This window comes from Solea senegalensis, linkage group LG3, assembly GCF_019176455.1.
Source record: "Solea senegalensis isolate Sse05_10M linkage group LG3, IFAPA_SoseM_1, whole genome shotgun sequence".
In the NCBI taxonomy this organism is placed as follows: Eukaryota; Metazoa; Chordata; class Actinopteri; order Pleuronectiformes; family Soleidae; genus Solea; species Solea senegalensis.
This window is the reverse complement of record NC_058023.1, coordinates 5311774-5327618: the sequence shown is the minus strand read 5'-3', so window position 1 is coordinate 5327618 and position 15845 is coordinate 5311774. Positions and strand designations below refer to the sequence as shown.

The following is a 15845-nucleotide window of genomic DNA, read 5'->3' as shown; positions in this document are numbered from 1 at the left end:
TTATGGTTGAATTTTTTAGTTATAGATATAGAGTTTTATTTACTTAGTATTCGGGTGGCATCCATCGCTCTCAACAGGCCTCACACATCTGTTTTCTGTTGCAGTATGTAAATCGTACCCTGACCATGAATCGACACTGTTCTCTCTGTTTTTAAATATTGAAATTCTGACCTTGAAGGCGGCTACAAAGCAGCGTCCACCTGCTGCGCGTCTCAGTGCTTGTCGAGGAGGATCACCAGCGAGCAGCCGAGGAAGGAAAATTGATAGACGTGAGTTGCATCGTTTACTACATGTTTCCTCCAGCAAATGCAGTATTTTACATGATCTGTAACTAAATAGCGTTAATTAACCTGCTAATGTACGAATGAATTTGAAATGACAGCCTTTTAAGCCATATTTGTATTATTGGTATTTATGTTTGTAGACAAGCAGCTTGTTGTGTTCATTTATCGATGATTAAAAATGGTTTATGGTGTAGAAATGGCTATGAAATGTAGCTTCACAACCTAAAATAAAACCCACTCACACTATAATCTCTGTCCATCGTGCAGCTTTAGCCCTCTTACGCTCTTTTTGCTTATTAATTACTATTTCGTGGCCACTAATTGGAGTTTTTTCTCCCGATGTCATGTTGTAATTGTTATTATTTTTAAAGGCTATCACATTACAAATGATGGATAAATTAAACGTCGACCAGATTTCTGAATACAAATAATAACAAGCACAACCTGTGTTTTATGCTCCCAGAGGAAGTTGATAGAAGTCTCATCCAACAGAGCGACGATGCCGAGTCTGTTTCTGCTCATTCTGCTGATGGGTAAGTGACAACTCGGCAGAAACAAAGATGGTTACAAGCCTATGTTGGATTCTTGAAAGAAATTGGGTAAATTTCCTGACTGCTCTAACGCTGTACTTTATTCTGCCTGTTAAGGTGGGTTCTCTCTCTTCACGTGTGATCTCTATGAGTACAAATTCATTAACGAAAATAAGAACTGGACAGAGGCTCAGAAGTACTGTCGAGTGCATCACACAGACCTGGCCACAGTGTACAACATGACAGACTTCAAGAGACTGCAAGATTCTGCAGGGAATGAATATCAACACAGCTGGATTGGGCTCAGCAGAAAGGAGAACAGGATGTGGCACTGGTCTCTGCCTGGAGTGGAGTATAATGAAACTCAATTGCAATTGAATGTTGAACATGTTGAGCATTGTGTGACGATTGACAAAGACAACAACAAACATACAAAGCACTGTAGCGGTTGCAAGTTCCCATTTTTCTGCTATAACGGTGAGTTAAGTTTAAAACCTCTTACACTGTAAGCAGAGCCGGCTCTACCAAATTTTGTGCCCTAGGCGAGATTGCTCTCCGGTGCCCCCCCCACACACACACACACACGAATTACACCAGCTAAATGAACAATCACACATGTTTAATTTGAACAACAACAGCAAACAGCAAAAAATCACAACTTTCAAGTATTGAATGACAGCAACCACAAGAACAATCACAACAGTTTCATTTGAACAACAACAACAAACTTTCAGGTAACTCTTTCCAGCGTGTCTTTCACTTCAACTAAAATTGTACACATCTGGACTTCCTTGCAGGAAAAGCATCTATGGTATCATCAAATGACACCTGCCTAGACACTTCACGGTTGATGCTCTTTTCAAGAGAGAACACACAAATGAGGGCGACTGGGAATAGAAAATCATTTTTATTTTCATTGTTTTAAAAAAATTTTGCTGGAGGGGCGCCCCTCCAGCAGATGGCGCTCTAGGCGACCGCCTATATCGCCTATGCCAAGAGCCGGCCCTGACTGTAAGCATGTGTTCACCTGTTCAAAGACTTCCATGCCTTCCATAGAGTTCTGGAAGTCTCATTAAACTCGGCAGACTCACCCTTATAATGCTCCATTGAACATTTAGACGTTGCAATAAATGCATAGTGCGTTGTTTTTGTTCTACTGGCGATCCAGGAATCCTCCGCGCGGTGCATTCTGCTCGTGAAGCGTCGCAATCCGAGGTACGAGGTCCCGCATGAAGTTTAAAACCAGAGCGTATGTCCCTGCAACGCTGTCAGTCAAAAAAAAAAACGGCTCCGCCTTTCAGAGACGCCGAGCTTCTGCGGAAGTGACGACGTTTATGCCGCATTTATTCAATCAGCGTCGAGCTCACCGCCGTGGAAAAACAAAAAACCTAGTCTGAGTCGTGGAAGCTGAGCTTCAAGTGGTTTTAATGCGGAGGCTGCTACGGGAATACGAATAAATCCCGTAAGACGGTCCGTCGTCCGCGATAAGCAGCGGATTCGCGTTCTAGCGCACGTTCAGTATTGTCAATAAATGTCAATACGACACAGTTGCACAGTTTGACATTGCATTTTAGAGGAAGCTGAGCAATTAGCGCAGTCGCTACTGATACACACACACATTTTGTAAAATTGTAATTCACATGATTCTTGTTTGTGTGTTTTTTCTACAGAAGGAAATAAAACAGTCATCCCAATATATTATGAATTGAACTGGTTCAATGCCCAGAAATACTGTAGAAAAAACTACACAGACCTCGTCAGTGGACACGATCAGTTAAACAACTTACCATTCAATCTGAATTATGAACACTTCTGGATTGGCCTCTTCAAAGATCTTTGGCAGTGGTCAGATGGACGGAATTTCTCTTTTAGACACTGGAGTGAGTGCTACGGGTGAGTTTTTGTGTGTGTGTGTGTGTGTGTCTGTCTCTCTCAGCGTAGCAGTGTCCGTGTTTGTGTCGTCCGCTGCGTTTCCCGCACACACCGTGCATCACAATAGACGGAGGCCACGCAGAAGCCCTGACGGCTGCACACATGTGGATGAAGAGCAAATAAAAAAAGTACAGACATGTGTGTGTTGTTGTCAATTTCAAAACGATCCTTGATAAAAAAAAAATTTTTTAAAAAGTCAAGAATTTGCTCAAGCGCTGATCCGAAAACCCCGCAGACTCTTTGTTCAGAGTCATATAAAAGTCACAGGGTCTGAGCTTTTCCATTTGTAGCTTCACATGGAGCGCTCTTCTCTCCAACTGCGTTTGTTTTTAGTGATTTGACTAATCAGTGTTACCTTGCACATTTAGAAAAAAAAAGAAAAAAAAGGGAATACAATTTGTCTTTATGTGAATCATGTGGGAGCTATTTCTCTTTCAGTGACGGTAGTAACCAGAACCTTCTTTGCATAACTGGAGGATGGAAATGTGATGAATGCCAAAAAAAACAACCCTTCTTCTGCTACGACGGTGAGTATTGTGACAATTGAGCGCCACCGTTAGCGTTTAAGTTGAGATTGTGTAATTATTTACTTTACGTGTTTATACAACAAATATTTCATCGTTGTGTTGTTAGTGCCATATATTGAAGCGGAACTGTGCAAGTCTGGTCGCCTTTTTCTTGACAGTACCTATGTTTACAGCACGTCCATGCATTGTCTACACTTTTATCCCCACTGTTGTAAAAACTCCCCGCTGATGCTCCGCCCTCCCTTCCCCCTCTCCTGGCCTTGTGCGTTTGTTTTCATCGGAGCCTGCGAACATGACGTGTCCATGCCAGGTTTTTCTTTTTGCCATTTGGAAAAAGCTTGTCGTTTCCCCCACGAGACCCGAGACTTCGAGAAACCTCCTGACTCCAGTCTTGTATCAAGTACCGTAAAGGGATACTTGAGTAAAAGTACAAGTATGTTACTAGAAAATGACTTTGGTAGAAGTTGAAGTCACTTCTTTTTTTTTCTAATGTTACTTCGGTAAAAGTCTTAAAATATATGACCTTCACTGTACTAAAGAATCAAAAGTAATTTTTTGGTGAGGAGTTGCGAGAGCCGTAGTATAAAGCAGCATCAAGAGTAGAAAAGCTCTATATAAATACAGACCATAATACCAACTCCTCTTTTATTTGGTGTGACAAAGACAGTTAGAGGAAATGTGCTGGAGTAAAAGTAAAGGTTGCTGGAAATACAAAAAAACAAAGTACAGTACAGGTGTGTGATTTTTGTACTTAAGTACAGTAACAAAGTATTTGTACTCGGTTTCATTACAACACTGACAGCCAGTAGGGGGCAGTGGAGGCAGTCCCCGATCTCCATTGAACCATCACAATGACACTGAAGCTGTAACATTAGGATACAAATCCTGCAAAGTTGTGATTTATTACATTTTTCATTGCATTTTTTTCTATTTTTATTTTTTTTGAGTGACAGATAAGTTGATCCTAGTCAAGGAGAACAAAACCTGGCAGGAGGCCTTGGATTACTGCAGAGACGAACATGAGGACATGGTTTCCATCACTAGCCTCCACGACCAGAGGTGGGTCCAAAAGCTAGTCGACGAAGCCGACACAGACTACATCTGGCTGGGACTGCGCTACACCTGCACTCTGGGGTTCTGGTTCTGGGTCACCGGTGAGGACCTGACCTATACAAACTGGGCCCCAGATTTAGACGCTGACGTTTGTCACACTGCTGTAGCCATGAAGAAAGGAAATGGCCATCAGTGGTTTTGTATGCCTGATGAGGAGAAGTTCAATGTCATCTGTGCCAAAAATTAAAGCTTTTAAAAGCTTTTTCCACATTTTGAAAGATTTTATAACGTATTGCAGTGGTTTAATACAAAAATGTGGTCGTTTATATACGTTACTGGGCACAGATGTAATCTATAATATTTGTCTGTTGTTGTTTTTGTCCACTTTGCAGTGTAAAACACTCACATACACGTTCCTCTGTTGTTGAATACAATTACACTTGGTGTAACTGTCTTTGAGACAGATTTCAATGTTATAAACTGGAGTTCTTTAAGTGTTAACATTAATAAATAGGAGACAAAAGGGCTGTACATTTATGCGTAAGTGAATTAAATTATGTCTGTATAATAATTTTAATGTCACTTAAATACCTTGAAGTAAGGTCATTTTATTTTGAAGTGCATGCTCACATGACTGGGGTCAGTTTGAGGTTAAACTGAGGGATTGTGGGTCAGAAGCGGGAACACTGTCATGGAGACAAGAGGTTAAGATTTCGTAAGTTTTCTGCACTGTGTTCAAGAGGCGCACACGGTAATTATACTTATATTAATTGTCATATGTATTTAATTTTTGGTTTGTTAAAATAAGCCTCAATGGACTCATATGGACTTTTATGTTTGTATTTATAGTTTTCACGGTGTCTTATGATTTATTGATGTCGACGGCGAAGGAGAAGAAAATAAACAGAAAATCAAGACAGCTGTACGAATCGTGGCCTTATTGTTGAACCTGTGTAGCTACACTTGGTGTACTTATTTAATCACCTTAAATAACAGTTTTTCTATTATTCTTAGTCAAGACTCATGCTAGAATAGTGCCGATAAATGTGAGAAATGGTTTTTGTTGTATTGTTATTGTGAGAATTGTTTTTAGTGGATTTTTAGGTGGCAACATCGATCACATTTTCAAATAACGAGTTATTTGTTCGGTGGCTTTACAATTTGTCTGTGCATCACGTGATCATACCAAGGTGTCATTCAAAGTGTTTCATTTACAGAAATAAAAAAAATGTAAAAGATTAGTAAAAAAAAAAGCACACACCAAAAAACAAAACAAAATAAAGCTCATTAAAATCTCTGCTGATGTTGTTTTGTTGTTCCCTGGTGTGATCACTGGAGGGCAGACTGTGGTGTGTGTGTGTGTGTTTTCCAGGTATAGCTCATGTTGTGGGGACCTAAATCTTTTAGGGTGAGGTTATGGTTAAGGTGAGAGTCCGTCTCCAGGAAATGAATGTAATGTCCTCTGATGTTGTGTGCCTGTGTCAGGTCCAGAACTTACAAACCTGTCTTTTTCAGGGTTAAGACCACGTTTAAGGGTTAAGGGTTAGAATTAAGTTAAAGTTTAAGATTAGGCACTTTGTTGTGTTGGTTAAGGTTAGGGTAAGGGGCTGGGGACTGCGTTATGTCTATGAGAGTCCTCACTGAGGGATACAAACAAGTCTGTGTGTTTGAGAGATGTCAAGGCATGAGCACCAGAGGGCGCACCTGAGCCGGCAACAGCCACAACGTCACCCCCGTCCGCCACCGGCACCCTGCGTGTCAGGACGCACGGAAACCCGCGTCTTCAGTTCATTCACGGATTGATTTTTAAAGCCGCTCACGCCATGGACTCTGCGGCTCGTCGGCATCAGCACGTCGTCGTCTTCCAGTGCCGCAGTCTGGACAGACAAGAAGTCCGCAGGGTGGAAAACTATTTCCATATCCGCCGCAAGTCCGGTGGAGGAGAGTGCGGCTCCGTGAGCCAAATCGGCGACAAAGTTTACAGCATCGCGTTTAAAGAGCGAGAAGGTGAGACAGAAAGTGTCTTTAGGAGCGGGTCTGTCCCCTGAATGTCTCCTTATTATGTTGCTGTGTCACTGGTGAAAGTGAAAGTATGCCTGCACTGAAAACAGCTTTACATACATTTACCTTTATTTATTTATGTCTGTATTTATTTGTTTGTTCATATATTTATGTTTGTGTGTGTTTGTTAACGAAAAGGAGAGAAAAAAAGGCAGAAACCTACTGTTTCACTGGCTGCTTTCACTTTCATTTTTCACAGTGATCCCAACAGCTGGGGCAAATAAAAATCTTCTTAGGGCCCCATAAAGTCTTGGTCCGACACTGATACTGACTTTCCACACCTGACATAACCCATTTATTAGATCACCTGTCTTAAACACGAGAACATCTTTCAAACACTCGTGTCAAACTATAAAAATGTTTGTTAATAACATTCAGCCACTAAAACACCTTATTCTCTTTAGGGAATGCGAGTAAATAACTATAATTTGTTCAGGGATTTAACTCATTTTAGTGCAGCGGTGGCTTTGTGTAGAAAATAACATTGATGACACTATATAAGACATATTAAGAAAATATGGTCTATTTCTAGTACATGCCGATGATGAAAGCAGGAAGTTGGTTTTAAAGGGATGGTACAGCGTTGGATGAAGTGTTGACACTGAAGACATGGCTGCCAGTGGGGACAGAAAGAGAAAACAGATTTTAAAGCCAATATGCTAAAAGCGTGCCTTACTTAAGTCTGTGGTGACTTAATAACATGTTTAATGCGTTTTCTCCTTTTGGCTGGAACCTAAAATGTTTGAACTGCTCACTCCCCGCACACCAAATTCCAGAGAAAAGAGTCCATAGTTTGAAGTCCTTTTGTTCACTTTTACTGAAAGTACACACATTTACCGTAAGAGGCAGCAGTAGATCAGCAGCCCCTGTGTCCACAGTAGCTTAAAATGCTGATTATCTCTATGGACTTTGGTGTGTGAGAGTAAAGTTGAGTTTACTGTCCAACAGCAACAATAAAGCAGCAAACATGCCTTTAAAGACATAATAGACTTCAGCTGATGCAGACTTTATCTGGAGATGAAGATGCCCTCAGCGACTCTTCTTCTTCATCCAGTCAGAAAGGTAAAGGGTAAATTATGGGAAGGCAAGAAGTCCCCAACAAGTGCGGTGTTTTTTTGTGTGTGTTTTAGCTCAGCAAAGAGTCCTGCAGAGGCCAGAACATGTGTTGGAGTTGGCAGATGGTCCTCTGGTCCTCACCATCCAGAGCAGCATAGGATCTCCCAGCTCAGCTCCCACCTCCATCTCCACATCAGTTGGTGCAAAACTGAGCGTGACCTCATCACAGGTCAGCATGGAAACCTGTCCAATGCTTCAACAGTCGCTAACTGTTGCGCAATACATCCATAGGTCACTGAATGTGGATTACAAAGTTGTATTTCGGGGATCGGTTCAAAATAGAAACATTTAATAATGCAAACAAGTCAACATTATAATATTCCCGAAGGCTGCTTTAGAACATCTGTAGCAGACTGTTTTAGCTCAGTGTTCCTTATAAACTGACATTTGATTTTTATGTGTTTGCACTGACAGAGCTCACAGTCTACTCCTGCCTCAATACCGCCATCAAGTGGTGAGGAGTATGAACTACAGTGTGATACTTACCTACAGAATTATCTTAAGGAATGTGACAAGGCTGGGAAAGAGCTAGAGACAGAACTTGCCTCAATGGCCTGCACTGCTCAGTTTTACCCAGAGAAGGGCAGGGTTTTGTTCAGGAGATTAGCTCAACCTGATGCTGCAGATGAAGGCACAAAGTGGAAATCTGAGGTGAACAAGCTCTTCGATGGCTACCTGTGCCACTTTGAGGTGAACCCCCACAAAGTCAAGGCTTTGCTTCAGCCTCCCAGCTCTCACAAAGACTTAGATCAGGTGAAGGTTTACGATGAAGTTGGTATGGCTGTCGTGGTTGGGAAACGTGTCCAGGTTAATGCCAGGCTGACAGAGATTGAGGGCTTGGTTGTGAAACCTCAAAGTTTTTATAAGAAGGAAACTTGCACTCGACGCCTTGGTGAGGCAAAACTGCGCCTCCTCTGGAAAGAAATTGAGCATGATTTGGGACAAAAATGCCCAGGCATTAAGGTCACACAGGGAGATTCAGGTCAGGTTGTTTTGGAAGGTTCTGTGTTGGACATCGTTGAGGCTGATGAATTGATCGCTAAAGCAGGGAGTCTGGTGTCAAAAAGGACAGTTTCTGACATTAGCCCACATCTTTTGGCCTTTCTAAGGAAAACCTATGGAGGCCAGGGGATGCTAAGTGACATCTTAGGGGTTGGTGATGCGGTTGAAATTGAGTTACGAGACACGGAGATCTGTTTCCTCTCCCTGTCTGCAGATAACCTGGATGACTCGGCAAAAAAAATGAAAGAAAAGTTCAAGGAAATCAAGATTTTTCTGCCCCATTGCGCCACTGTTCCACCAGAGCTTCGGAACAAGCTTCAGTTCAAGTCACATGAGTTGAACCAAGGACAACATAGGGCTCAGGTCCTGTTTGGCCCAGCCAACGCAGTGTACTTAGTGGGCCACACCAAAGAGGTTGAAGACTTAAATGAAACTGTTCAAGAATGCATTTTAGACCAAGCAAGCATCGACAGCAAAGTCATTCTCCCTTTTCCAGAGTTAGTACAACTCTTACCAGAACTGCTGCAGCTGCATAAGTTTGATTATTCAGGGGTTATTTTCCATCCTCTAACCTTTTCCTCTAAGTCCACGGTGGGTCTGGAAGGTCCATCCGGAAAGGTGACTGAGGTTAGGAACAGACTGGGTCCATTTCTAGATTCCCTCGTTCAGGACAACGTCACCATCAACCTGCCAGGTGCATTGAGGTATTTTGAAAGTCCCTTAGGACAAGAGTCCATTTTAAAAGTTGCCCGTTCCCAGAAGTGTCTCATAAAGCTTTGTGAAGAACTTCAAGCTAGTCAGACTTTCACATCTGGTGCAACACTGAGTAATGGAGGCAACACAGTTGCCAGCTACACACTTTGTGACGGACTCCAGGTAGTGGTGTGTCTGGGTGACATTACCAAACAGCATGCGGATGCCCTGGTTAACGCTGCCAATGAAGATCTGGACCACTGTGGAGGTGTTGCTGCTGCTCTGAGTAAAGCAGGTGGACCCAAAATACAGAAGGAGAGTAATGCGATAGTCAAGCAAACTGGGAAAATTCGTACAGGTGATGTGGTCGTGACCACGGGCGGGAGCTTGCGCTGTAAGACACTGCTGCATGCTGTTGGGCCTGTGGCTAAGAAATCAGGTGGCAATGAAAGGTTCTTGTTGGAAAAAGCTGTGCACTCCACTCTGAATATGGCTGAATCGATGGAGATCAGCTCTATAGCAATACCATGTATCAGCTCTGGTGTGTTTGGTGTCCCTGTCACTGTGTGCTCTGAGGCTATAGTGACTGCTGTGAAAGAGTTTGGTAGTCAAGGAGGTCGGAGTCTGAGAAGAATAACCTTGATTGATAACAGAGGAGAGGTGGTGAGAGCCATGCAGGGAGCATGTGACCGGCTTTTCCAAGGAACAGGCACAACATTAGGTACACCTAGTAATTTGGGGCTCCAGTTGGACGCTACCGCCCAAGACGCAGCAAGAGGAGCCACTGGTGGACCCCCTGAAGTTAAAGTTGAGATTGTTGAGGGCACAATTGAGACCCAGCTGGTGAGAATCTTTGTATATTTTTTATAGATTCTGATGATTTGTCGACATGTGTCAGTTTGGACAATGTGGAATGATGTTATTTCCTATAGGTTGATGGCTTGGTATGTCCCATGTCTGGCCATGATCATCTCTCCAGCCGCATTGGATGTGATTTGTCCAACATGGTAGGGCCTCAGCTAAATGCCAAGTTTCATAAGGAAGCACGTGGAGCTACACTGCCTGGTGACATAGTTCTGCTCGTTGGCTTGGCTCCTCTCCCATCAAAAGCAGTGTTCTTCCTTAATCTTCTCCCCTGGGATAACAACGAACATGGAACTGCAGTCCAGGTGATTTTTGTGTATTGATCAATGATTTTGGTTTTTACTTGCATGCAACCAAATTTTAGATGTTTTTTTTTATATTGTAATCTTGATAATCCTTGAATTTGCCAGGCCCTGAGACAAGGAATAAGAAAAATTCTTGCATCCTGTGAGATTAGAGTCTTTACCTCACTTGCTCTCCCAGTCCTCGGGACCGGTGCTGTCCTGCAGTTTCCTCACACCACAGCATCCAGGGTTATACTCGAGGAGCTCCGTGACTTTGAACAGAACCGAGTCAGCGGGCTGCCTTTCCTGGTCCGTGTTGTTATTCACCCCACAGACAAAAAATCCAGCAAGGTACTACTAATTCATCAGTACAAAACAAGAGAGCAGAATCAAATCTGCAGTATAAAGTTAATGTTCTTAACTGCTTTTTATTTCCTCTGTCTACGATTTCTGGAGTTTTACTCTAGACCTAAGGAAACAAAAACCACGTTGTACTTGTATTTTTGTATAATAAATTATCTTTAAATCCTTCACTTTTGTCTTTATAGGCGTTCCAGTCTGCTCAGCAAACATTGAATTTCAAAGGATTCACAAATGATGCCCACCCTGATCAAGGTCAGCGGGTTTTATTAATTTTCAGGTTTAATGTGGCAAAAACTCTAAAAACAGAACTATCCCTATATAGCTATACAGAAAGTGCTAAAACCTTGTGTCTGTTCAATTTAATAAATTTTGGTTTATTTTTATTTGGTGTTGTCACTTTCAGCAGCTCTTTAGTTAGTGCTCAATGCTAATAAATGTTGTTTTTTTTTTGTTTTGTTTTTTTCTATTAGCTACCTTTTACCGCCATGTCTCAAGGTCTAATATTGACAGTACAGCCATGCTGGGTGGAGTGAAACTTCAAATGCTCTGTGGTAACATTGTAAATGGGGGCACTGATGTCATTGTCAATACAACGGATTTCTCCAACAATCACTCTGGTACTCATTTTTATTATTTTATTTACACAAACACATGTGTGTGTCTAAGTGTATTCCCAAACTCCACAGGTGTTTCCAAAGCTATTCTGACTGCAGCAGGACCTTCTATTGAAGCAGAGTTAAAACAACGTAAGCCACCCGAGAAATGTACTAAAAAAACTCAGAGAAACCACTTTAAAAATGTTAGTGATATTCATAGGATTGTCATTGCTGCAAGGTGAAAAAAGAAACTCTCTCTTTCTCTCCTTACATTTGCTTTTTTTTGGCCAGTGGGCACTCCAGCAGACCACATGTGCACCACAGGACCTGGGTTGCTCAGTTGCCGAGAAATCATCCATGCTAGTTTCAGCTGTGATCCAGTGGTGATTCAGAAGAATTGCAAGAAGATACTGAAGCAGTGTGAGAGCAAAGGCTACCAGTCAGTGTCCTTCCCAGCCGTCAGTACCGGTTTGTACTGAACACATGTGGTTGCATTCACTGTTCAAGTATAATGAAAAATATCATTTACACAATATGCAATAACAAAGTATAGGACTCTACTTCTTAAAGCTGCATATGAACTAATCCAATCTAGGATAAAAAAACATGAAATGAAAATGCCTGTTGTCCTCACTACCTCAGTGTTTTTGATTCACAGGTTTTTTTCACTCAAACTTTATAAACTCAGGGGCCTGATTGTTGCCCGGAGTGGCCTAAACGGTCAATTACCCTCATTTACTTCTTGGTACTGGCCAACACATGACAATTGGCTAAGAAAGAGAAGCTCCATTAAACCATTATGGTTCGGTGTGGTCAGCAGATTGGGGCGACAGAAATAAGTCACTCCCTTGTGATAGGTGTGAATATTCCAAACTTTACCGCACTGTACCAAACTCTACCGTACCCTTTGCCATTGGTCTCATAACAGAAATTCTTACTTACTTGTCACCATTGTTGTTTCTCAGCGGTAGAACTTTCTGGTACAAAGCCAACAAATGCAGATGCAAAAAAATCCAAGTAGCAATGGTCAAATTATATATTTTTTCAGGTGTTTTACTGAACTTTAATGTTCATTTCTGCTAAAGACCATTGGGACATCTGGAGTCAAACCCATTGTCTAACATATCCCAACAGGTTTGGGCGGTATGGACTCCGTTAGAGCGTGTAAAGCCATGCTAGACGGCATGGCAGCGGAAATTAGGGACTTGAAGCCGAACTCCCTCTCACTCATCCGCATCGTAATCCTGCAACAACCTATCTTCCAGGTTTTCAGGTCAGTAGTAAAGAAACGTTTCCACACAGCAAAAGGGAAAGTAGTGGTCTAAGTGTGGATATTAATCGCCTAGCTGTGTCTTTGCAGATCAGAGCTGGAGAGTCGCTTTGGTCAAATCGCCCCTCAACGCAGCCTTGGAGGTTTGTTATCACAGTTGCTTCATGTGCGCCTCATGAACACTTCGTGGTCGTATTTCTTTTCGGATGAATCGAGGCTGCACATAGACAGCCTCGATTGAAGCCAACTTCATCATGCTAACATTGTGCATTGATCTTGTTTGTGTAGTGTGTTAGCGTGTTTTTAAAAAAAATGGGGGAAAAAAACTAAATACAGAATAAATGAGGGGCACAGTTTCCTTATCAAACTAAAAGTATTTTTACACTTTCACGTAGCATGAAATCTTGCGACCACCATTTTGAATTAAGTCTTTGGGAAACCCTGATGGGGGGAAACGATGTTTTTGCAGTTATATAGTCAGAGGATTGTCAAGGTTAATACATTTTATTTTTCAGAGAACTCAAATATATGTGACTGAAACCCACTTGATCCAATGTAAAGCATAAATCTCAGCTTTTTTGTATTACTACAGAAAAATATAGATAACCACTTATATCCTCCAGAAACCCACCAGTTTCAATTAAATAGTTAATGTACAGTATAAACAACTAGATCTTCTATTCTTTACATCATGAAGTATACATTTCAGCCACAAGGTGGTGTTACAGTATCGTTTATTATCATGTCTCTCAGCCCAAGACTAGGTGGACCTTAAATCAGTTAGGATCTCTACACCTTATTATTATTTGTTTGACAATTTGGACTCAAACCATTGACGTCAAAAGGTGTCGCATCATCAGCTGCCTTTTCTTTTTGTTTTTTTTAGAAAAAGCGAAACAGTTCTGGAAGAGTCTAAGACCCTCTTCAGCACTACAAGACAAAACCTTCATGTCCTCAAAGCCTCAGCCGGCTGTGTTGAATGTGATTTGCTGTGGTCCAGGCGTCGTCATGACCATCAAGAGAGATTTGGAGGGGATCCTGCAGAAGCAGCTGATTCAGCGAGAGGTGGATGTGCATGACTTTTCCAGGCTTGAAGAGATGGAGCTGGAGGCAGTGCTATCGAAAGTCAGAGTCCTGGGAATAAGCCTGGAATGCGAGAGGCGCCAAAGTGATGAACGTGCCAAAGGCAAGCGAGCAGGAGACACAGGTAGAGCCAATGCCAGGGATCAGTCAGGTACAGGAGATGAGGTCTGCGTGCTGAGAGGCCTGAAAGAAGATGTCTTGAGCGTCACTGAACTAATCAACAAAGCCATCCACAATGCGCTGTGTGAAGACATCCAAGACAAAAACGAAGCAATGACGTCCCTGGCTGTCCAGTGGTCCATTCAGGATGTTCATGAAGTCTGGCAGGAGCTGAGCCAGCATGACAACTACGTGCTGGAGGAAGCTCATAGGATGGAACAGTTGTTAGTTGACATCACAGCACCAGATGCAACAATAGCAAATGTAGACCTCAGGACACTGAAGGCCACAAATTTGCAAACTGGGATCAAATACAATGTGAGACGGAAGGAGACGGGAGCAAGTATGTCACATTTTATACTTCCCAGTTATTTCTTAAAATGTTTTATGTAAAACTTAATCCTCTCTATTTTTAAGCTACTTTTTAAGTTTAAGTACACTGACGTTACCACAGCAATTATTTGTGTAATTTCTACTTTGCAGCATTTGAGTATCCAGCATACTGGGAACCTATGCAAGACGAAACCTTTAAAAAGGTTGAACTACACCCAAACACAAATGAGTACCAGTCTGTAGCCCAGGCTTTCCTCGCAACCGCTAAATACAGGATTCAAAAGGTGAGTCTGGCAAATGAAAACACACTTTTTCATAGCTGTGTAAGCATTTCAAACCTAACGTGTAGACTAATAAATTGCTTGTTTTCTGATGACAGATTGAGCGAGTGCAGAACAACTTCCTATGGCAAGCCTTTAGTGTCTGTAAGCAGCGTCTACTTTCCAAAAATGGTCTAAATGAGCTTGGAGAGAAGATCCTCTACCACGGCACCTCAGAAAAGTCATGCAAATGCATAGAAAAGGACAGATTTGACCGGAGCTATGTAGGAACACACGGTAAGGAGTTATGTTGTTGGATAAAACCCATTCAAATGTACAAAAACAGGCAAAATTGTTTGTCTTAAATGTATTCTAATCCAGAAGCCACATCTGGATTTCCTGTTTACACCACCACCTTGTCCAACTCTTACTATACTTACTGCAGTTTATCAGTATAGTCTAATTCGGAGCATCTGGAGAATTCTCAAAAAGTGAATAGGATTTGTTGCTATCAGACCAAAACATCTTCTCCCTGTAGCTTTCTTCTTCTTCTCCTACTTGATGTAAGGGCAGCTTGCATCCATGATGTTGCAGTGCTGCCATCTTCTGGAATTAAAAAACAGAACTTTGCAGTTCATCATTTTCTTCTTCAATCTCCTGTCATCCTTTAAGTAAAAGTTCATTTTAAATCAGTTGCTCCTGAATTATATCAACAACTGACAACAAACACCTGAAGACACCTGAAACCATTGGTACAAGATCTGGAAATGTTGAATTATGGCTTAAAAGTTGACTTCTTTTATGCATTTCTGTCGCAGGTGCCATGTATGGAAATGGAGTTTACTTTGCTGTAAATGCACAGTATTCGGCCAGTAAATTTTCCCCAGCAGACGCCTCAGGCCTGAAGCGGTTGTTTGTGGCTCGTGTCCTGACTGGCCGGTTCACACGCGGTTATGCCAACATGAAGTCCCCCCCTCCTCGAGGCACAGACCACACGGACTGCTTTGACAGTTTAGTGGACGACCAGCAGCAGCCCACCATGTTTGTGATCTTCCGCGATGATCAGGCTTACCCAGAATACCTGGTCACTTTCGCCTGAGGGCGAAGTCATGATCACATTACATTACATGTCATTTAGCAGACGCTTTTATCCAAAGCGACTTACAATGGAATTGAGTACAATCAGCCAGGGGTGGAGTCAAACTTTCGACCATTGCGACCATGATGTCTTTCGCAAACAGGGTAACGGTCTTAACCACTGATCCACTCCACCCCCTCACATTAGGTGCTGTGACAAGGGTACGTGTAGAACACTAGAAAAATTTGAGTTTGCTTCCAAATTCTACTCCCGGTAGATGTTTTTGGTGTGCCCAAAAGTGTTGATTCATATAGTGAATGATGCTGATGCTTGGTTTGCTTGTAAGCCACATCCCAT

General features: G+C 42.1%; 2 protein-coding genes across 3 annotated transcripts; both read left to right on the top strand.

Annotated features, from left to right (window-relative positions):
- Positions 1 to 224: 224 nt before the first annotated feature.
- Positions 225 to 5245, top strand: LOC122766210 (macrophage mannose receptor 1-like). 2 transcript variants are annotated; one of them, XM_044020897.1, is made up of 6 exons: positions 225 to 269; positions 748 to 817; positions 932 to 1291; positions 2485 to 2707; positions 3185 to 3273; positions 4227 to 5245. In XM_044020897.1, exons 2-6 carry the CDS (start codon positions 784 to 786, stop codon positions 4571 to 4573), a joined length of 1053 nt encoding a protein of 350 aa, XP_043876832.1. In that variant the 5' UTR covers positions 225 to 269; positions 748 to 783; the 3' UTR covers positions 4574 to 5245. The 2 variants fall into 2 exon arrangements, with proteins under 2 accessions (XP_043876832.1, XP_043876833.1); XM_044020898.1 differs by having other exon boundaries at positions 250 to 269; positions 754 to 817.
- Positions 5246 to 6042: 797 nt separating this feature from the next.
- LOC122767284 (protein mono-ADP-ribosyltransferase PARP14-like) lies at positions 6043 to 15575 on the top strand. Its single transcript, XM_044022727.1, has 15 exons — positions 6043 to 6333; positions 7518 to 7672; positions 7918 to 10041; positions 10131 to 10367; positions 10473 to 10697; positions 10895 to 10961; positions 11180 to 11326; positions 11396 to 11455; positions 11597 to 11773; positions 12440 to 12578; positions 12666 to 12718; positions 13462 to 14160; positions 14301 to 14434; positions 14530 to 14707; positions 15229 to 15575. The coding sequence occupies exons 1-15, from the start codon at positions 6150 to 6152 to the stop codon at positions 15507 to 15509; spliced, it is 4860 nt and encodes a 1619-aa protein (XP_043878662.1). The 5' UTR covers positions 6043 to 6149; the 3' UTR covers positions 15510 to 15575.
- Positions 15576 to 15845: the final 270 nt, after the last annotated feature.